Source organism: Amphiura filiformis, chromosome 1 (assembly GCF_039555335.1).
Source record: "Amphiura filiformis chromosome 1, Afil_fr2py, whole genome shotgun sequence".
Lineage (NCBI taxonomy): Eukaryota > Metazoa > Echinodermata > Ophiuroidea > Amphilepidida > Amphiuridae > Amphiura > Amphiura filiformis.
In genome coordinates this window covers 50,213,449-50,236,918 of record NC_092628.1, presented here as the reverse complement: position 1 = coordinate 50,236,918, position 23,470 = coordinate 50,213,449, and the positions used below count along the sequence as shown (strand labels likewise).

At 36.7% G+C, this 23,470-nt stretch overlaps 2 protein-coding genes across 4 annotated transcripts in view; both read right to left on the bottom strand.

Annotated features, from left to right (window-relative positions):
* LOC140148359 (leucine--tRNA ligase, cytoplasmic-like) overlaps nucleotides 1-23,470 on the bottom strand; it is a 70,540-nt gene that overhangs the window by 16,628 nt on the left and 30,442 nt on the right. For all 3 annotated transcript variants that reach the window (XM_072170288.1, XM_072170295.1, XM_072170301.1), the window contains exons 12-16: nucleotides 21,730-21,812; nucleotides 17,556-17,694; nucleotides 16,733-17,070; nucleotides 15,650-15,927; nucleotides 13,208-13,348 (exon numbers count right to left, since the gene is read on the bottom strand). In XM_072170288.1, coding sequence (XP_072026389.1) covers nucleotides 13,208-13,348; nucleotides 15,650-15,927; nucleotides 16,733-17,070; nucleotides 17,556-17,694; nucleotides 21,730-21,812 — 979 coding nt within the window. The remainder of the gene's footprint in view (nucleotides 1-13,207; nucleotides 13,349-15,649; nucleotides 15,928-16,732; nucleotides 17,071-17,555; nucleotides 17,695-21,729; nucleotides 21,813-23,470) is intronic.
* Nucleotides 1-23,470, bottom strand: part of LOC140148402 (aspartate dehydrogenase domain-containing protein-like) — a 316,009-nt gene that overhangs the window by 276,257 nt on the left and 16,282 nt on the right. The gene's annotated exons all lie outside the window — the stretch shown is intronic.

The window sequence follows — 23,470 nt, the reverse complement described above, 5'->3', positions numbered from 1 at the left end:
TTAGGGAGGGGGTGTAAAGATTCACAATACACCAAATGACCCTAGTGACCCTTAGCATAAAATTATATGTGGGATTTTTGCACACATTTCGGGAGCACCTTTCAAATTTACACTCTAGAAAGGCTTTTAGGGACGTTCAAATATGCAAAGAATTTTTGACTGGCGGGTGCCACTTTGGCAGGCCAAGAGGAGGGAGGAGGGAACAATTTTGTCACACGATTTGAAGATTACCCCCGTGCTCGTAGTTATTACACCCCTTCTGACTTGAAATATGGGCTTCAATTTCGTCAATACTGCTGTTTTCAGTACATAATGACGCAATCATCCATCATAAAAATTAAGCGTGTGCCGGAAATTTCCGTTCTTTTGAAGGAGCACCAGTGTGATACATTTTGAATGCGAGCCAGATGGTTGTGTCAGTGTGCAATTGGTTTCACCATTCACAATACACCAAATGACCCCAGTGACCCTTAGCATAAAATTACATTAACAAATCTAGAAATATACGTGGCATTTTCCAATATTACTGATTTTATTTAAAAAATGATAATCTACATGTCAAATGATTGATCAACCTAAGTCTTAATGACCAAAACACTATAATTCTGTTTGCTTTTTAAATTATTTTTTGGCAGGCCAAGAGAGGGCGGGAAAGGAAAATTTTGCACACATTTAGGAAGCACCTTTAAAATAACACGCTCTAGAAAGGCTTAGGAAAACACTCCACAAACGTTCAAATATGCAAAGAATTTTTGACAGGCAGGGGGGGGGGGAATTTTTTGGCAGGCCGAGAGTGAGGGGGGAACAATTTGAAAATCCCCCCCCCTCCGTGCTCATAATTATTGCACACGCTTTTTATGACTTTGGGCTTCAACCGTCAATTTGTTTTTTTGTCAAGGTTCATTTCAAAAATACCAAATGACAATTTGAACTTATCCTCACTTTTAAGCAATTTATAAACGTAAACAATTTCAATTTGTTTACACTTTCGCTGGGATCACTGAATGGGACTAAGTGATAGTAAAGCTGTCATGACCCTGACCATTAGCATAAAATTACATTAAAAGATATAGAAATATATGTGGCATTTTCCAATATTACTGATTTTATCAAAAATTGATCATCTACATCTACATTGATCAACCTAAGTCTTAATGATCAAAACACTATAATCCTGTCTGCTTTGTTAATTTTTTGGCAGGCAGGCCGAGAGGGGGGGCAAGTAATTTTGCACACATTTAGGGAGCACCTTTCAAGTAACACGCTCTAGAAAGGCTTAGGAAAACACTACATTTATAAACGTTCAAATATGCAAATAAATTTTGACAGGCAGGGGGAGGTCATTTTGGCAGGCCGAGAGGGAGGGAGGGAGGAGAATAATTTGACAAATTTACCCCCCATGCTCATAATTATTGCACAGGCCCTTTGACTTTGGGCTTCAACTTCGTCAATACTGCTGTTTTCTTTGTTTTTTGCCAAGTTTCATTTCAAAAACACCTAATGACAATTTAAACGACTTATCCTTCACTTTTATAAACAATTTTAATTTGTATACACTTTCGCTGGGATCACTGAATGGCACTAAGTGATAGTAAAGCTGTCATCCCTTACATAATGACGCAATCATCCATCATAAAAATTGAGCGTTTGCCGGGAATTCCCGTCCTTTTGAAGGAGCACCAGTGTGATACACTTTGAATGCGCCCAGGTGGTTGTGGGCAATTGGTTTCACCATTCACAATACACCAAATGACCCTAGTGATCGACCCTTAGCATAAAATTACATTAACAAAATATGGAAATACCGGTATATGTGGCATTTTCCAATATTACTGATTTTATTAAAAAATTGATAATCTACATGTTAAATGATTGATCAACCTAAGTCTTAATGATCAAAACACTATAATTCTGTTTGCTTTTTTAAATTAATTTTTTGGCAGGCCGATCAAGTAATTTTTGCACACATTTACGGAGCACTTTTCAAATAACACGCTCTAGAAAGGCTTAGGAAAACACTACATAAGCGTTCAAATATATCATATGCAAAGAATTTTGACAGGCAGGGGAAGCCATTTTTGGCAGGCCGAGGGGGAGGGAATTTGAAACTTTTACCCCGTGCTCATAATTATTGCACAGGCCACTCACACCTCCCTCCCTCCCTACCTCACTGCATGTTGCATGGAAATAAGTATTAGTGAACAAAATTAAATGACTTGGAGGGTTTCCTGCAGATCTGTTTGCTTGATAATTAAATTATAAAGCTCTTTCATTTTATGAACCGTCAAAATATAAATCGTGTTTCATTGATTTTTTTTTTAATTGAAAATATTGTTATGAAAATCAACAAAATCACCCAAGTTTGTCAAATAAAAATGCACATTTTAATATTTTACAACTTGTCTAGATCAGCTGAAAATGGCGAATGCGGGTTGGGAGCTGGGAGTGGACTTTCTATAAAATAGTACGGTACATGTATTTTGACGTCTTTGGTGGTATTATTATTGTTTACATCAGTCATCATGTACTATATAGTATCATACCACGTGTATGCGATCGCACCACATCACATTCCAGAGTAAACTCCATACCTCATGTAAGGCTGTTGTGGTTGGCCATTGAATATTGAATTTTGTTCGGGATTATAAATCAAATTTGGACAAAAAGCAGGAAATAGAAAAAGGGGGGTCAATGAGTACCTGAATCTTTACCGGAATTTCTTAAAGGGGGTCATTGGGTATTAGGTAGGACAATAACACAAAAAGGGGATCATTGGGTACAAGCCGGTTTGAAATAGGGGGTCTATCCCGAGGCACATGATGCATATCCATAATGGAAGTGTCAAATGCCCCCCCCCCTGGACCGGTATAAGCATGGAAATGGTATAAGGTATACAGGGATGTGCCGCTCTGATGGGTCGCTTATTTGAAAACCCCAAACATGAGTCACGATTTGAGAAAAAAATCCCAAAATGGTCAACTGTGTGAAATCAGCCGTTTTTTAGGCAAATAATCCCTGGCCCTGTACATGGGTCCCGATTTGAAAAAAAAAATCAAAAACTATCAAATCAGCCGTGGTTTTTTAGGTACTTTAGTAAACAAATCAGTAGGGTTTCATAGTTCCAGCGGCACATTCCTGTCAAATGTAATCCCCGTGACATGTCTAGTTTTGTAGTTTTAATCTTTTAAATAAACTGTAGCCCCCAAGTAAAATGAAAACTGTCCACTTTTTCAGTAAAATTGTTGACGCCCGTATATAGGTTTCTGACCATAATTGACCTCATATTTGGCAAATTTAGCCTAAATTATAGTGCAAATGTTTGCGGTCTTTGCTTGAAATTGTTGCACTTTTGCATCATTGTCACTATTTAAAGGCCCATTCAGTGATTTGCTCATCCGGACGATCGTAAAAATCATCAAAATTCAGATTTTGGTACCTTTGTAATTGGCATAGATGTGCTAACATAGCCTGCTAGTGGTTCGGTCGAAAGCCGTGTATTTTAGACAAAATAGAGCATTTGCATGATTCTGGACTTTTGATACTGACAGTACAAAAAGTCCGACTCGAGATCGAAAGAAGCTCACTCTCCACGTACCAACACGCGCGTTGCGTATTGTTTCTACTACTTTATTACATCAGTAGCTACTATTTTAAACAAAATACACAATTTTAACTGTTTTTCATATTTGAATTGACCGTTAGTTTGCCTCGGTGACCTTTAATTGCTTATTTTATTTTCTACTACAAAATTGTAGCTTAAAAGCGTCTGTTTTAAATCAATTTAGATTTTCTCAGAGTTGAAGTAGAAAACCTTTCTAAAACTTCTGTTTTTTGACTAATTTGTCGATGTATTCAGGGAAAAGTGGTTTAATGAAATTCTGTAGACTTATTCTTTATTTCTAAGCAACTCTGACAAATTTCCATTTTTTTAATGTTCCTGTGAAATCACTGAAAGGGCCTTTAAGCTCCAATATGGCAAAAAACAAAACGTACGCTGATGTGTTGTCTCGGTCCTAGATTTCTCCGTAGTCCACTTGCCCATCTGTGTATCTGATTTATTAATTAATCATCATTGATTTCAAATTTTGTCTTTTTTATATGAGGATGATGAAGGTATACTAATGTGAACATTGAAGGTCACATCCATACATTAATTTTTAATGGTGTTTAAAGACTTTTAAAAGGCTCTTCAAAAGTTTCTATATGACTGAAAAGCATTACTAAATATCTCAACAAAAACAACTCAAACTGATAGGTAGAACAAGGTTTTAACGTACGGCAGCCTCAAACAAAAGATGATGTAATTTTGGTTGACAACTGGTATACCAGCTCTAGACCCTTTAGGGACTGGCTATCTCTTAAAATCTAAGGACATAGAATTTTATTAAGATAGTTGAGGTAGACCCTATAGGAATGTAAGTATAAAAAACACTCACATTTATCTTGCAACCTTTCCAAATGATCACTCTGTTGCATGTTTTCCCAAAGCATGTGCCAAAGTCAAAAACCAAAAAGTGGCCATTTGGTGTGAAACGGGCCCTATTTATTATCTCAGAGAGTCAGAGAACTTATTATCTCAGAGTCAAAGAACTAAACACACAAGTTTTATATATCACAAAAGACTTGATGACCAGTGCTGTTGAAAGCAGATAAAAACGGGCCAAACTGAAAATTTATTGTCCCAGCAACTGAACCATTTTAACTGTTGGATAAAGCACGCAAACTAATGTGGTATTTACTAGAAAATTCCTTCTGGTGACGGAGCACCAATGAGGAAGTATTTTTGTATCGCATCGCCGAAATTGAGTATTTTTGTAGGCCTACCACAAGTACCATATATCGCAGACAATGTTTTCATTTTCATTTAGCACATTTTAGAATGAGTCATTAATAAACAGAGGAAGCGAAAAGCCCGACAAACGATTTCCAGGAACTGAAAAGCTCCAAACTTAAGTAATCTTGGTCGACCAAAAAATTTTTTGTGTACCAACAACTAAAAATAATCTTTTCATGTTGACATCTTAATATTGATGAACCTTGTGCAAGTACAAGTATACAATGTAACATCATAATTTCTTAATATTATCTTAATATTATCACAGCGGACTTTGATTATTTTGTACAATTTTGACATTAATTTATTGAAAAACCATGTTGTAATTTCTTTCATTTCCTGATTAGCCTTGTATAATGTTGCTATTATCTTAAGAGAACTAAACCTATTTTGTCTTGTATAAAATAACATACAATCTTAAACTAAAGATAATAATTATTACTTTACGTTGAAATTTTATTGACGAACTATGTTATAATATTTCTTTTTCTAAACAAAAAAGTGAAAATAAAACTACAATTTCCTATTTTACCTTTAAATTTTCAACAAGTTTTGAAGAGAAAATTTATTTTGCAGCAGTGACTTAATCTGTCTACTATTGCAACAGATATTGGATACTTTCTGCAGATAATGCTTGTCGCAAGCCTGCACTGACACATAAATGAATAATAATAAAATAATAATAATACAACGCATTCCGCATAGGTTTTCAATTTCTCACAAGCTTTGAGGCTCAGATTTAATTAACGTGACTAAACACGCATGTCTTTAACATTATAAATTTTGATGACCTGCTGTTGAAAGCAGATAAAAGCGGGCCAAACTGAAAATTATTGTCCCAGCTACTGGATAAAGCACGCAAATCAAATGGTATTTACTAGAAAATCCCGTCGGATGATGCAGCACCATTAACCGCATCGCGGACAATGAAGTATTTTGTACCGCATCCTGCACTCACATCCTTTAAAAAATATGGGTCGGTCGGTTGGTAAAATATTTTATTTTTATATACACAAAATATTCCGTTCACGTGCTCTTGGGGAATTGAGTCGGTCGGTAGACAAATTTGTTTAAATTTTGAAACCCATCATCCATAGTGAGCTATATTTAACTTCATCCTGATTCCTGGTGTGTGTGTTTTTAACAGATATTTTTGAGATCATATGTAAATATCCGAAATATGACTTTTTTGCGACATAAAACCAATAATTGTAGTATTATTTAAACCTCCGAAATCGTAGTTTGTGCGTATTAAACTGGCATTTCGTGATCCACAGCCTCATCCCCCCACTTTTCTCAAAGAAAGTTGAAATTTTTATATCACTGGAATACTCGGGCTACATAATGTTTATGTACAAAATATTTCTTGCAGATTAATTCGTTTAGCAAAGATATCGCGAAATTTGAATTTTGGGAATATGCTTTTTTCGTGGATATGTACTGAAAAATGTCATAAAAAGAGGATGCTAGGATCACGAAATACTCCTTTAATACGCTAGAACAAAAATCAAGAGGTTTAACGACCCCCCGGGAGCACTCACTAAAATGGGTGACGGGGATGTGCGCCACATTGACCCCACTTTTCAACTCCCTCTCACCCAATGACCCCCTTATGATGACCTCCCTTTTTGTTTTCCCTCCTTCCGGCTGGCCAAAATTTCTCACCACCCCGGGCTCATAATTATTGCACAGCTCCTGATGTGAACTCGTTTCCCACATCGGTTGTCCCGGACGGCTGTACACATTGACCACAAAGACCACCGCCCGGCGTTACCATGGTTACAACTCGATGCATGGTACCTACCAATGATGGGACTTCCCTTCTTCGAACCGTTTAATAACCGGTTTCTTCCAGCTTAGCTAGATCTTAAACTATATGGCAACCTTTTATGTTGGTATAAAGTTAATACGATCAGAGGAAACGTTTGGGGAAGAAAATTAAACACTTTCGGTACAAAATGAAAGACGTCAAGTAACAATATCGATATTCAAAAATGAAAACTCAATAGTACGGACGACTCCTATCTCCCAATAGATTTTTTAGGTGGCAAAAAACCGCGACAACACAGGAAAATCCCCAATCAGAGTGCGTGTAAATAACATACTTGACCCGTTGATAACCTATCATATTGGGGAGCGGTTGGGGACCATGTGCATGTAACCATGGTAACCAGACGGAACGCCGACAACACAGGTGTGCGTGTTTACAAACATAATTTTGACATTGACTTTTAAAATTCAATATCAAAATGTTTTATCCGCAGTGACGGTATCGGGAATTATGGGAGGGGGAGCAGCGAGAGGGAGGGGAAACAGATATTGGTATATAAAGGGGCTGGCATTTTCGTCGGAAGGGGGGAGGCCCAAAGATACTGGGGGTCATCAATATTTGGAAAGAAAAATAGGGGGGTGGTCATTATATTTTGATGACCAAAATGTAGGGAGTCACAAGATGACCACAGATAGTGTGATTTAAGCCTGTTTAGGGGGTAAGGTGTATCAGTGGTGGTGGGGGAGGTCATAAAATATTTATTTTGAAATAGGGGTTGCAATTTTATTGGCGCTGACTTTTGTAAATTTGGAACCCCACGCCCCTTCCGAGAAAATGCCAGCCCCTAAGCGTGCGGTGAAAATTTGTTGGAACTTGAAAAGTTTCTTCTGCACCCCAATCTCCCAGTGGCGTGTGCAAGGGGGGGTTAGGCGATGCCCCCCACTTTTGTTGGTCATTCGGGGATTCGGGAAAAAAAAGTTAAAACGTCAAAGTTGCTCCTAATCAGACTCCATTCGGGAAGTGAACAACCTGCACCCCCCCACCCCCCACCCACTTTCAATGTCTGTGCACGCCACTGCAATCTTCCTCCCTTTTTTGTTAGATTCTTGAGCTCTGGGCCCTCCAAAATCGCAGTCAACAGTTTACAACTGCAGTTCCGTTGGCAAAAAAATATAGCAAGGTGGCCATCCCATCCCCCCTCCGTTACGAAAAACTGGCTACACGCCACTGTGTACTCCCCATTCCAGAAAAATACTGAACTATTTTTTTGAATAAAAAAATATTATCCTGTTTTGCCAAATGAAACATAGCTAAATCCTAATCTTGAAGTCCTAACTAACAATAAAAGTAAAATTTTAATATTTAGCCCACCCGAGATCTCGCCTATGGTGGAATAGATTTCTAATGGGATTGGGAAAAATTAGGCCAAATAAAAAAATAAACATGCTTCACGTCCCCTCCGCTTCCTTTTTTGAGGTTTCTTTAATTTAATTTTATTTTTTGAAATTCAGTTATAACTTTCTATAGCCTTGCAAATACACAAGAAACACTTTTATAAAGTTTTGTGATAATTAGAGGGGGCCTATCTCTCAGAACAACAAATAAAAAGAGGCCTCCTCCTTTTTCCAGGCATTATTGGGAGGGCGAGTTAGCGCAGCGGTAATTCCCTCGCTTTGCACCACTGAGGTCCTGGGTTCAAGCCCCGGCGCGGCCCAAGGACTCATGTGCACTTGGTTTATCCCGATTCCATGTTCGCTCTCGCAGGTTTTCTCCGGGATCTCCGGTTTCCTCCTGTATCGCAAAAATCGGTGATTAGTTGTTTGGTTATCAAAAACTTCCTTCACCCAATGGAATTTGGGGAGCTGCACAGATAATTGGTGGATGTTACAATCCAAATGCGGATAGGTGTGCGCCGTTCGGCAGCAACCTAGTTGATGCGATCTGATTGTGATGATTCACCATTGCAGCGAAATTACAGCGCTTTGAGTCCTCTAAGATCTGGAGAAAGGCGCTTTATAAATCCAAAATTTATTTATTTATTGTTATACGCACGCTAAAACAGATAGCTTCTAATTATGGGCATTTACACCGATTTTGCGATAAAAAATAAAAAGCCCCCTCTTCCTCCTTTTTTTCAAAAACCCGGACGTGAAACATGTTTTTTATTTTACTTGGCCTTATTGGAAGTAAAGTGAATCCGAAAAATTCTTAGCCCCCCCTCCCCTCATAACTATTGCATAGCCCCTGATAATATGAACTCGTTTCCCACACTGTGATTGGTTGTACGTCCCGGGTTGTATGTACTTCTATACCATACCCATGATATACCAGACATCGACCACAAAGACCACCGCCCGGCGTTACCATGGTTACAACTCGATGCATGGTACATGTACCAATGGTATGGGTTTGTTGGCAATATTCCAGCTGTTGCCATGGTACTTAATTGTACATGTATTGCAAGTTCCCGGGGTACATTTCAAAATTTCAAGCCATTTTTGCGATGGTGTACCTGAATGATAGTGAATTGGGATTCCCTGCACTGGCGGGTCCCGCCGCGCTGAGCGCTTATCGGGATCTATGTCAAGGCTGTGTTCATTGAATTGCATTTTCTAGTGTAGTCAGCCAGAATATTAAAGATGCGAACTTTTTGGAACAATATCAGCACGAAGGCGAAACAACGCTGCCTCCTTCACCCTGATTTTCACTGATCTCCGATAGGCTTCGTGTGAGGTTTAGTAACAAGAAAGATGATGTTTCGGCTCATGGTAGACATCGGGCAGGCGAGCAGCAGTGCAGGGCAATGTCCAGAGGTTGTTTAAATGTAAGCCCAGAATACATTGCAGCCACTGACAGCATGTTTGAGAAACACATGGTTATTTTCAGAAAACATCACACTGGGCTCCTGCTGGTCAAGGTTGTTATACAACCAGATAAGCTATGTGTCTGCATGCATGCATGTGCAAGAAAACTTTGCTGGTTCCACCTTCTTTTCCCAAGCATTTAAAATAGCTAAAATTGTTTTAAAAACACACGACTTTTTAACTTTCTTGGTAGCAATGTATCCCCAAACATTACCTGTACCCAATTATCAATTCAAAACATAAAAGTCGCGATGAATATTCCATCAAAACTACTGGTTCTTATTTTGTACATAAATTTGAATGTGAAATGGTGTTGAAATGGCTCCTTTATTACATTGCACATAATAACATACTGCATGCTGGGATTACATTGAATCAACCTCTAGGCAATGTCCATGGATCGCGCAAGGGATACCATCACTGATCCTTGACTCAATCCATGTGACGCCTTTTTGGACATAGGATACAATGTACCAAAGATAAAACGATGACTACGTTTAAAATGGAAATGAAATGCAACAGTCTTGGGTCTATGGAAAATGGAAAAAATAAATTAATGACCCTATACCATCGGTGTGCATGTGTTGTCATGATGAGATGGAGAACAAGCATAACAAGTATCTGACAAGAAAAATGCCGTCATCGGACGATTGAAAAAATACTGAAAAACACTGCTGAAAGCGTACAAATATTATGTCTTGCCTGATTTAAAGCAATACAAGCAATATAATTTAAGGTAAGAAATGTGCAAGATAGGCAAGTCTTGTGATAATTTAGGCCCACATGAAGTATGTCTATAAATATCAAAATAAATTTACCTTCAACTTGATCCCTTGATGTTTCAAGTTGAACTTCTTGTTGATTTTTAAAGCGGGTAGTCCTACACGATGTGTCGATCGAATTCAAATTATTGTTCAACCTTCAAGGATCGAATCACCAATAGGAACTTTTAAGAAACTGCTTTCATTTTTATTTAATTTAATTTAATTTTAGCATTCCTAGAGTTTCTGGAGATTCAACACGGCGAAAATATATCTTACGACTGAAGAGTTTGGCTACCTGGCCCGCTAGCATCGGGCCGCTATCTAGGCTCGCTACGCTACCGCTCATTCAGCTGGCCGGGGTTGCGCGGCTGGCCTCCATCTATATATCACTGGACTAGACTGTACTGTCGATGCTTCCACGACTCCGTGGATTATGATGTCTCGATGCCGGGGTACACGCAACTTGAACTTTGATATTGAGATGAAAACCACATAACAACAAACAGTAAATTAAAGCCAAGAAAATTTTTTCTTTTCCCCCCATGAGGCCTGGGTTGCATTGTCGTTGAATATAACTGTAAACCGTTGCGGTCATTGATTGCGATCGAATCGAGATTAGGGTAGTAAATCTGAATTGCTTTCACGCGGTCCACGAGGTCAGGAAAAATCACGAAATTCACCAGCAGCTGACTGTCCCGACGACTCGTGAGCGGCTTCATGCTCATTCACGACCACGCACGCTCACTCACGGTCACTCACGCTCACTCACCCCCACTCACGCTCACTCACGCCACGATCGGTCACGCAGCGGTACCACAGTGATCACTCGTGACACGGCAGGGTCATTGTGTCTTGTACTGTAGAAGCTTATTATCCTCTTCAACAATAGGATAATGAGATACATGTCACGCCAACAAGAGGTAGCGATGAATATGACCTTCATGCACATTTTACACTGTAACTCAGAATACAATTTAGGGAATTTAAGGCTCATTCGTGCTGTACGGTCACATATGTGATGGATAAGACAAAATCCTGATAAGACAAACTAAATTTTGTGGCCCTACAAATTTTGTATTAAAGAGTTTCCACTGTAATATTTCCAGAACCAGTTTCAAATATTCTGAGTAAAAATTCATATGTAACTATCCTGTGTTGATACCCTTGCTTTAGGTTCAGTTATTAGCATATTTAAAAATATATCGAAATTTTGTGTCACATAAAATGATGGAAAATCAAGATTCTAACATCATTTTATGCAAATACAACTTGTTTTTAGTGAAGTAAACAAAACAGTAAATCTGCTCATCTGGACTTACATTTTGATGCCTATGGTATCGCGTCAACAAATGGTCTGGCGCCAATAAGGCCGGCGTCGACAGGTCCTCTGTCGGAATCCTGTCGACGAAGTGAATTATGTCAACATATCGACAGAACTTCGTCTATGGCGACATAGTGCTCAGGCAATGGACCAGTAAAACTTCGTCAGGGAAGCTCATTTTCACTCAAAATATTGGCCATTTCCAATGTATTTTCAACAAAATGCAATGCCAAATCTTATCTTTTACCTACTACATTGTTGTATTTCGCCAACTTTCCATGTTATTTGCCTTCAGGGGTTATACTTTTGGCAGTATTTTGCCTTGTTTTCCGGTGTAAATTGTACACTTTATCGCTATGTGCTCGCTATGAAGACGGCCATCTTGAATCATGCTGAAATTGCCGATGGTGTTTCTAGATATTTTTAGGTTAAAATTGTAAAATATTCCTAAAATCGCCGGCGCTAGGCGACAAACTATTGACAAGTGACAAGGTTTGATTGACGTTATGGAAGAGTCAATTGAGGAAGGGAACTATGCCACAACCTTTCAAATCAAGATCGGTAAACCGCAGTATTTATTAATTTTACTATAAGTATTTACAGGACTGTGGTTACATGTTAATTGTGCAGTTATTCAAGAGAGGGTGCATGTCCCACTGATACAACTATTCAGTGTAGACTCATTGGGCTACAGAATGTTATTTGGCATTTGGGTATTTTGTTGGACTGAAACTACTTTCAGTTTGAACAAATTGGGGAATGATGTGCAATTACAACAGTTAGAATAAACCATCACTCATGCAAGAAATCAACCACTCTGCAAAGCAACAACTCTTTTGATTTTGCCGATTTTTGACTAAATTGTCTACCTTTCTCTTTCGACGCAATATAGTAAACAAAAAAATATCACGCATCAATGCAGGTATGCCTGTAGAACCTCCGACAGTGATGTCACACTGTCAAGTAGAAGAAGGCAACATTGTACTTTGATCTTTGGTGTGATAATAAAACTACAGATTAATTCCAGGTCTGAATTTCACGTTGGAACAGGGGTTCAATTATTTTGCAGTTAATAGTATGTGTTTGTAGTTTTGTGAAACAAGTATTCAAGTGAAACCATATTGTATTATTATTATTTATTATTGAGCATAAATTAATAAATAATGTTAAATATATCCAATTTGTAAAGGCTTGTATCATCCAGTGTCGGATCTGGGTAATTGGGTAATCTCAAATATCTGTCAGCGACCCTGTGATGTCAATCAAACTGAGACCTGATACCGCTGCCATTGAAAGTCAGTCCAGATGAACAGATTTAATATACCGTAAAACCTTGTCTACAAGCATATATATGCCTCTAAACGAGGGTTGTTGACGAATGATACGAGAGGCAGACACTCTCCACAAAAATGTTACTTGGAGTTTGAACAACTATATTACTGATATAGGGAGCTGTACAAACACGTATCATTATAAGACCAATCTATTGTAATGTTTTGTGGAGGGTATTTGCCTTTTGTCTCTTTCGTCAAAAAATACCTTGTTTAGAACATATATGCTTGCAGACGGAATTCTACGGTATTGCTTTGATATCTACCTGGATGATTGAGAACATTCACATTTTGTTTCAAGCATGTAACAGAGTCAACTTACCTTGCCAATCAGAGCCCATATGTGGTCACACAAGTGTGGACAGATGGGAGCTAGAAGTAGAGCTTGTACTTCAATGAAACGCATCACAAGATCATGGTGCATGTTATTTAACGATCTCTCTCTGTAACTGTCTCTAGCAGCCTGTTAATATTACAAAACAAGAAAAATTAACTTTTAACATTTCAGCTAAAATTCCCTAATCTTTCTCCTAGAATTTCAAGATTATTTTGTTAACATTCTCTATATGACCGCCATCCTCCACAAAATGGGCTTTAATATACAGTCAGTCGTGAGCACGCTCAAACGCTGCTCTGTGTGAAAGTAAATATGCATAACAACCAGTGCGCGTAATGCTCCGTGGCCAATTATGCATTCTAATTAGCTCATGACATTCCCCTGTTTGAAGAGCTCCCATTTCTTTGTTTTAACACGAAAAATTACGAAACTTTCAAATTATCATGCCAACCCAATGAACTTGAAGGTTGCGAAAAAAGAAGTAGATCCAAGTTTATTTGGATGAATAAATAGCGTGTGTTTTGAATTAGCACATTTCAGTACAAATGTCGGAAAAACACAGTATTAAATTCCATTTTTCTGCATGTAATTGAAATAACACATTCAGTATAATTCAAAAATCTGACCGATACAAAGGTTTTGAATACAAATACCTCGAAAAATCCGCATTGCAATTGGCGTAAATCGACCAGGAGGTAGACACATTTTTGGGAAGGTAAAATGAGGTTCGAGAACAATCAGCCCATGACATTTCCCTGTTTGAAGAGCTCTAATTTCTTTATTTTAACACGAAAAATTATCACTCTCTCAAATTAGCATTCCAAACTAGTGAACTTGCATGTCAAAAAAAAGAAGGAAATCAAAGAATATTTAGATGAAAAATAAACGTGTGTTTTGAACTAAACAATTTCAGTAAAAAGTTGGGAAAAAAAGCATCATACTTAAACTTAATTTTGTATTTGTAATTTAAATAACACAATCGTAAAAATCACAAATATGAAAGATAAAAGCGGTTTTGTACACAAATGCCACGAAAATGTTGTACAAATTAGCGTAAATCACCCGGGAGGTAGACAGTTATCGGCGAAGATGAAATGAGCTTTGAAAATATTCAGGTTTTTTTTAAACTTTTTGTTTACTTATTTATGCTGTGGCGAACTTAAACGCGTATCACACTGTACACCACTTGCATAGCGGCGTCATGTAAAGTTAACATGGCTTGCGCCGGTGGTATTTGTGTTAGGGCGTACAACCCGAATGTTGATTGATAGGTGACTTAAAAAATACCACGAGAAAGGCCTGCAATTCGGTAAAATTTGCATTTTTCCATCATTTTTGAAGAACAATTTAGACACTTAATCTAAATAACACATATCTATAAATATACCAAACGAAGCGGAATTATGTGAACTACGTGAAAATGAAGTCAAAAAAGTTCATGATTAGGTAAATCGGAGGGGAGGTAGACGAATGTCGCCTAAGGTTTTCAATTTGGAAAAATTGAACAAAAAGTTAGTGTCATTTAAATGATCAAAAACAACAAAAATAAAGCAAACTTGGTCTCGTTTTTTGTCACAGAATTAAATGTACATGCCTCCTTAGCAATTTTGAAGCAATTTTGAAATGTTTTTCAGAAAACAGATGACAGTATATACCTTATCTTTCAGGTCAGCCAGTGCTGAGCGTGTTTTTGTCTAAATTATTGTACACGGATTGCGAAGCGAGAAACCATGAGATTCTTCGAGATCCTCATTTCACAACTAGCCGATTCAGCTCATTAGCGACCGTGCTCACGACTGACTGTATAGACGTTTTCACTTTTTGAGATATGACAGAGGTCAAATTTTATAAAATTGCTCTTCCATGTGGCCGTGTTAAAATATACATAGAAGTCATAGTAAAAATACACTCTTCAAAAGAATTAAAGGATCAGTTGAATAATAATTCACAAATAATACATAAACCCATCTCAATATGTAACTTGACCTTGACCGTGGTGACGTTTGAAAAATGGCTTCAAAATCGAAATTTTAGCCTCATATAGCAGGTATTTGTAATGAGTGAATTTTGTATACAACTTAGGGAGCAAGTGATGTAATGAAAGATCAAGCACATTTAGCAATAATATTATCATCATATCCAATGTTTTCAAAAATACTGATTATTATTCAACTGATCCTTTAAGGGGGTACTTAATACTTAATAATATTATCATTATATCCAATGTTTTCAAAAATGCTGATTATATTCAACTGATCCTTTAATTCTTTTGAAGAGTGTATAACATATGTTAGGACAAAGCTTAGGCAAGTATGACATGATATATTTAGATTTCTCATAATAAGTATGATATTATACGATTCTGAAATACATATCATGTCATAAAAATCCTCATATCTGTTCCCAAATTGACACCAAAAACCTCACCTGGAATTCAAAGAATCCTGTCCTCAAAGCCTCTTTGAACATCATGTTTCCAAAGTTCTTATCCGTTTCATGAATACCAAAGCTCATTTCATTGATGAATACTCTATCAGAGAAGGAATCCATTGGTCCGGTACGCAGGCTACTTTGTGTCTCCAGCATCTCTTTTGTCCATTCAAGGAATGTGTAGAGCCATAAGATACCAGCATCAGCCATGGATTCTACAAAGTTGGCATCTTCAATGGCCAAGTCACCTGAATCGGCCAAGGCAAGGCGCATACCTGTAGCATGCAATGATAATTCAAATAAATATCACAGAAGAGAAGACAAAATTGATGATGAGTATTTTATTAAAGTAGACATGAATAATAACAATATTTCACTAGGTAATAGCCAAATAATATAATTTTGTAGATTCATATCATAATATTTACAGCCATATTAAATAGCTCATTATCAGCGCCATGGGTCCATTTCACTAAACTTTGTAAGTAAGAGGGATTTACTACAGGGACTCTTCGTAAAGTTATGTCTAGTATTGGCTATTTGTAACTTTACAAACAGTTACTTGAGTTACAAAGGTTTAAAAGTTTAGTGAAATGGTCCCTAGGACTCAGCCAGTCTCAGCAATTTGGCACTACTTTAATCTTTAATCACTTCACCCTGGCAATGGATGCATGGCTCAAATGGGTTCACCACTAGTGATACTGAAATAAGCACAAACGATTTGTAGGATTCCGTGCATATAACTTGATTATTTTGGGATTGTACCGATTTAGCATTGGTATTAAATTCATGTCTAGGGAGGTGCGAGCAGGGCTGAAAAAAAATGAAAATTTCCCTGGAAGATGATCAAAATTTCCCTTCAAAAAGACAAATTTCCCTCCAAATTGTTATGTATTTCTTTGTTTAAGGACCATAATTTCCCTCCAAACTTCCAAATTTCCCGGGAAGGAGCTTCCCATTTTCCACATTTTTTCCAAGCCTGGGTGCGAGAAGACAGGGAGTCAGTTACTGTGTCAGTTGATTAGTTGAACATTTCGCAACCATACACAATGTATATCCACATGCCATCAAAACACTTACCATCTGCTGAGAACTTCTCAATGGCATCTGACAATGTGAGGAAGTTGCCTGTTGACTTGGACATCTTCTCATTATTCAACAACAGGTGGCCATTAGCACGTATAGCTTGTGGCCATCTCTCAGGCTCTGTGGGCCACACAGCACAGTGGTTGTATAGGAAGTATGTCAGATGGTTGGGGACAAGATCTTTACCAGACACTCTCAGGTCCACACCATACCAGTATTGGTATTCATGGCGCAGCTTGTTAAGGGTGGCTTTGGGGATCTTGGCACCTGATGGATATGAGGTTGATGGATAGAAGATGTAATCCCATACATCTGGAGTTAAATCTTCAGCTCTGTGAAAGAAATATAGATTTACAGGAACAAAGTTACAATTATAGCTTTTAATTGCATACACACTCATATTCTATTACAAACAAATTATGGTAGAATAAAAGCTACAGGCTGTATCAAAATAATTGGTATCCATCAGTTTTAACTGTTATTGAAAAGCCTGCTTCTTCTAAATGAAACACATAGTCTTCTTGAAATGAACATAATTTTTAGTTATAGGACTGTTTACAAAATTAATCAACAAATTTTGTGGATCCTATGTTGCATTTTGATTTGCTAGTATTTTTGACTTCGCACCACAAGTAATATAAAAATAGGATCCATTCAATAAGGTCTCATTTTGTCCACAAAGTGTATTTCTATTTTGAAGATATAAAAAGTAAGCCACCTTATATATTTAAGTTATAGTATTAATTCAGGACACCAGCTACTTATTTAAGGTATTTGACATTATTAATAAATTTGAGCTGTTATTTAGCCAACTTACTTGATGCCAAGAGGACTCTTGCCTGAGCCATCAACAATTCCTCCTTGTAGCAGATGGCATACAGTGTAGTATGCCATGTAGATGGTTGAATCTGACAAGGATTCAATCAAGTACTGGGGGTCCCACGGCATCTTTGTACCTAAATAAAATCAGATTAATAATGTCAAGTTGTCAGATAAAATAACCACATACATTTGTAATGGAATTTGCATCAAATATAAAACTTCAGCAAAAATACATTACAAATTTGGGCTTGCCTAGCTTATAGCAGGCATGACGATGCAAGTATTGTTGCATGTTATTTTGATTGATCATGTTTTCAACACTTGTAATACATATAGAAATAAGGGAGTACATGTAGATTAATAAAGTACGGGGACCTAAAACAAATCCACATTCAAAAACAAACTTCCATTAGTATTTTAACATGTCAATTTGGGACAATGTTCAATAACTAAAACAAACTACTTTTAAAGAGATGTTGCTGTAACAATTCACAGTAACTTAAAGGCTGCAGTGATAATTACAACTCATTAATGTATCTACAATGCTGGCCATAAGTGTTGGGACGGTTTGATAGGGTAATGTAAATAAGCCCCCCCACTCCCCCGATCACTGTTGAATTCGACTTTTTTTGGTCACACGAGCCTTGTGGCACCCAACATTGATTGGTGGGGAAGGGAGGGTTGGGGTGTTAGGAAAGTGTTTAGGCTTGACACCAAAGAAACCTCCACTTTATCACGTTAATAATAACGGAAATAAGGTCATACTATAGTATACGTTTTCCATAAGTGTCCCAACACATTTTGGCCATGGTTGTATTTGAAAAAAAAAAAAAAAATCATCTAATTTCAGTTTTTTGCTTATAACTCAAAAAGTAAATATGATATTGACACCAAATTTGGAGCAGTTAGAGATCTTATCATGTGGCTTTACCAAAAAATTTTGGATGGCTACATTTGAAATTTAGGGACTGGTCACTTAAAATGTCTTAAAATGATATTTTGGCCCTGTCTAAGTTCACTATTCGTCACTTTAACTGTCAAAAACTGGGTTTTAAAATGGAAAATTATTGTTTCCACCAATTAAAATGTTACATTACAGCTATAGAAGAAAATAAAAGTTATCACAACATCTCGTGATCAAAAACAAATAAAGGAATCGAACCCATGCACACTTTGTTTTCCCAATTTACCGCAGTCTACCACAAATGAAGCAACAAATGAAGCAACGGAGTAAATCAACTTGTTAGCATTAATTTCGATTACATACAATAATGGATGAAAAAGTACTGTGTGTTAGCTCAGTTGACACTCTGCTTTTATTTGTGATGTTATTTATGAAAATAAGAATCCTACATATTTTCATTTCAACAGAAAAGTGCGAAATTGGTAATTTTAATAAGAAAGCAAAAAAAAAAAAAAAAACCCAAAAAATAAAAATTTTAAATCGTTAGGAATCGAACTCAGACTTTTTGAGCATAAGACAGACGCCTTATCAAGTGAGCTAATAGGTTCATCAAGTAACATTACGAAGTATTTTGGGGCATAAAAGCTATTGCGAAGTTAATAAAAGTGTTTAAACTAACCCGCTGCTTTTAGGACATGAAAATTGTCTTATTGGCTATAGAAGAACGGTATTCCAGGCCTTTTTGAAGAAAATATATTCTAAAAGTGTAAGAAAGTCTGGAACCCACGGTATGCACTCGTAATCTAAATAAAGAGATAGTAGTGATTCTCTTTTATTATAGCCGCATACCGTGACCGAAATCACCTTCCGTGTACAAATGTCAATGAAGAATCGAATTATTGAGCGGTTCACTGAGGCATTGTATTATCTAAATGACCTATGCCGTGCATTAGGGTTTCAGCTTTGCGCATAATGGTATACGCGAGTTATAAATATGTTTAATAAGGAAATAAATACAATTATTAGGTCTTTATGATGCTGCTGCTGATGCTGATGATGGTGGTGATCATCATCATCATCATCATCATCATTATCATCATCATCATAATCATCATCATTGGATCCAAAAGGTGTGCCTATGCCTGTAATAGACTAGTCGAATTTCTTGGAAAGGGGCATAAGCCATCAAGGTGCATTTTTTGTTTAAAGTGGTATCTATGAAAAGTCAGTTTGGGTATGCTGAGTTCATGAATCACGGATACCAAAAATAATTTATATGCTTTGACCTGCTAATTTGCATCAAACAAAATGACTACCAAAGTTATCAGAGTTTTAAATATTAATTTGATGATTTTGGCGGTTATTTTGTTTTTATGCAAATTATAATGTCAAAACATTACAATTGTTAATGGTATCCACGTTTGTTGATTCAGCCTACCCCAATCATGCCAATTGACTTTAAAAACATAGAGACTGTTTTTAACTTTAAAACAACGCACCTAAGACTTCTATTACTCAGCAGAAACTCGACTAGTCTAATAGGATATGAAGGTGAATAGTCAATGATGTTTGCTATCTTCTGAAGATGATGAAATTCTAATTTAGAAATTATGTGTAATATTATGATAATTACTTTTTTATGTGCTATGTTATTTTTTATATTAATAGAGCAGCGAATATAATATGATGAAGGATATTGTAAAATAATAACAAAAAGAAAAGAAAAAGATATATAAATAAATTCAGGGGCTCGAACCCGTGTCCACTGTGCCTGTGGCAGATGCAGTATCGATTGCACCACAGAGCTGTATTACTTTAACAGGCTTAAACTGTAATATAATGCTATTCAAGATGCATGTATATAAATATCGCTCTACGGACGATAAACAGTCAAACAAACTTTTACGGCACATTAACTGAATATTTATCGGCATTTGACATTTCACATAATTTCAGTTTTGAATATTTTATATATTGTAAAAAGAAAAAGAAAGTAATATTATATTAAAATTCTTTACTCTTTAAAGATGTATACCGTCCGATTTTGTCCCGTAGTCATTTATCCGGACAAAAACTGAACTAAATGTGGAGCACAATGTCAGCCAACACCTGCTATATGATAAATATTCAGTTAATGAAACAAATGCCGTAAAATGTATTTTTGGACTGTATATCGTGTAGAGCGATATTTATATACATGCATGTTGAATAGCATTATATTATAGTTTAAGCCTGTTGAAGTTACACAGCTCTGGAGCAATGGATACAGCATCTGCCACAGGCGCAGTGGACACGGGTTCGAGCCCCTGAATTTATTTAGATTTCTTTTTTCTTTTCTTTTTGTTATTATTTTACAATATCCTTCATCATATTATATTCGTCTGTTCTATTAATTTTTGCCAATGTCCGTCCTTCTTTTTTTCTGTATGTCTACCTATATTTTACTTTCTATACTTACTATAAGTTTCTTTGAAAGCGCTTTAATAAATTTCAGTCATAAAATGTAATTTAAGCCTACTCCTGCCGACTATGATTATATTTACACGATATACTCAAGTTGTAAATACCACATACGCTTTTTGATGCAAACGATGAAAATGATTAAAGTTTGTTTGTTTTTTGTCTAAAATTTTTTTTCCCCAAAATCACTCTTTTAAAAGACTTCAATCAATTCCTGTCAACAAATATCATGTATTTCTGGCGATTAAATCACTACTCTTTCAAAATAAAACGTCATTTACGCAAAATACGTAGTTGGCATAGGCTAATAATGTTCAGAACGCACTGTAAAATACATGATATTGCGTATAAAACGTGACCGTATCCCTAAATCACATGAGGAAAATGCAATAATTTTTATATAAGTGAAAAGATAAATAGTTTCTCCGTTTTCATGTAAAATTTGATGAAAATCCAAGCTATGGTTGAGGAGATATGGGCCAAAACACACATTTTAAAATTTGATTTTTTGTACCTTAGAGACAATGCTGGCCATAAGTGTTGGGACGGTTTGATAGGGTAATGTAAATAAGCCCCCACTCCCCGATCAATGTTGAATTCGATTTTTTTGGTCACACGAGCCTTGTGGCACCCAACATTGATTGGTGGGGAAGGGGAGGTTGGGGTGTTAGGAAAGTGTTTAGGCTTGACACCAAAGAAACCTCCACTTTATCACGTTAATAATAACGGAAATAAGGTCATACTATAGTGTACGTTTTCCATAAGTGTCCCAACACATTTTGGCCATGGTTGTAGGTGGACTTACCTAATCCATAGGACCTAGAGCAAGCATGTTCATGAAGCCAATCCAGGGTGGCTACAAAATTCTTCCTTGTCTCTTCTGAATATCTGTAAGAATAAAATAATCAATCTCATTCTTAGTTAAATGCCCCTTGAAGTAATATGTTGGACTTATTTCCAATAAGTGCATATGTGACCTGCTCTGATAAAACCTGCCGTAAGTCGTACTCAGCCATTTCGAGATACAGCGAATCAAAGTTTGGAAAGGGGTGAAAAACCTTGCAGATTTAGTTTTTCAGTTGTTATTATTTTTTGATTCCTTATATGTATACTTTAACCTACCATTACAATCTAAATATTCTTTTACGTCTAAAGCACCCAAATCTAGTATTTTTTGAGCCAAACCAAATCCTTAACATGTCATTTTACTGAGGTCATTTTTCTTGCATTTGCCTTTTCTTTATGTGTTGCTTCCCCCCTTCCTGTTGAAAGATCGTAGAATGAGGACCACATGTCCCAGCAACATAATTTTGGTATCATATGAAAGCTGAAGACCTATACTAAATAATGACATCAAAAACTCAATTTTCAAAATTAGTGACTTATGTCTGGTTTTGTGGGAGCGGGTCACATATTGTTATGATCATGTGCATAATTAACATGCACATACTACTGCAAGTAATTAAGACAGTCTGCAGCAATTTGAATTCATACAAAATAATGAGTAATGAGCTTTTCCCTCTTGTTACTCATTTTCCTCTCTTTTTCATAATTAAGAAAGATTTTCAGACATTTTCTGTAACAGGTGCACATAACTGTGAAGTGAAATCTTGTTAATCATCCAAATCAGAACTGAGACCTTAAACATGGTAACAATCATTTTACCAAATAGTAAAATGTCAAAGCCTCAGACTGCACGAGGCCATTTTATGCATATCATTATACTTTGTTCACCCTAGAAGTGGCAAAATTATTTGGTTTTTGTTACTGCGCACATCAATAAAATATAAAGTCCCATATTCTGCTCGCACAAATTCCCAGAAGTGTGTACCAGACTAGTCACACATTACGCAACGCTCACTTAGTGCAGGTGTTGCACCCAACTGCATGCATTATTATGTTCTCAGAATCTTCCTTCCTATACTTTGTACAGAGTTGAAGAGTCCAATATAATCAACACTTGGACTCAAAACTTGGACTGTGTTGGATAGGCTCACTTTTTCCCCAAAAATTGTGTTTTTGACCAAAAATCACATTTTGACCAAAAAATCACATTTTTTACCAAAAGTCATGTTTTGACCAAGAAAAGTTTCGTCTCGTCCAATATTTTAAAACTCATAGCTCGACCAATAAATTTGTGTATTGGGTGAAAAAACCATCCAATTTTATATCACACCATTCTATCTTAATCCACAAGATGTTACAAGTCTTGCCACTTATAGGTTGAACAAACTTTAACACTCTGGATTTTCTATTGCCGCTGTTGTTATCTGGTCAATTTAGTGACAAGACAGAAAAGCACAATAGGATTTCTAAAACTCTGTCCCTACTTAGTAAGTCCAGCACAATATATTGTGATGATGCATTGCCTGTGTGATCCATTTCCTGAAATGAGAACATTTCCTCACAACATCTATCATTAAGGGAACTGGAATGAGCGTTTATGGCGTTTCGACAGTATTTTTTATGGGACATGAGAGCACCTCAGACGTGTCGAATTGCATTCTGAATACGAAGCATGTCTTTCTGATATCAAATAATTTTCA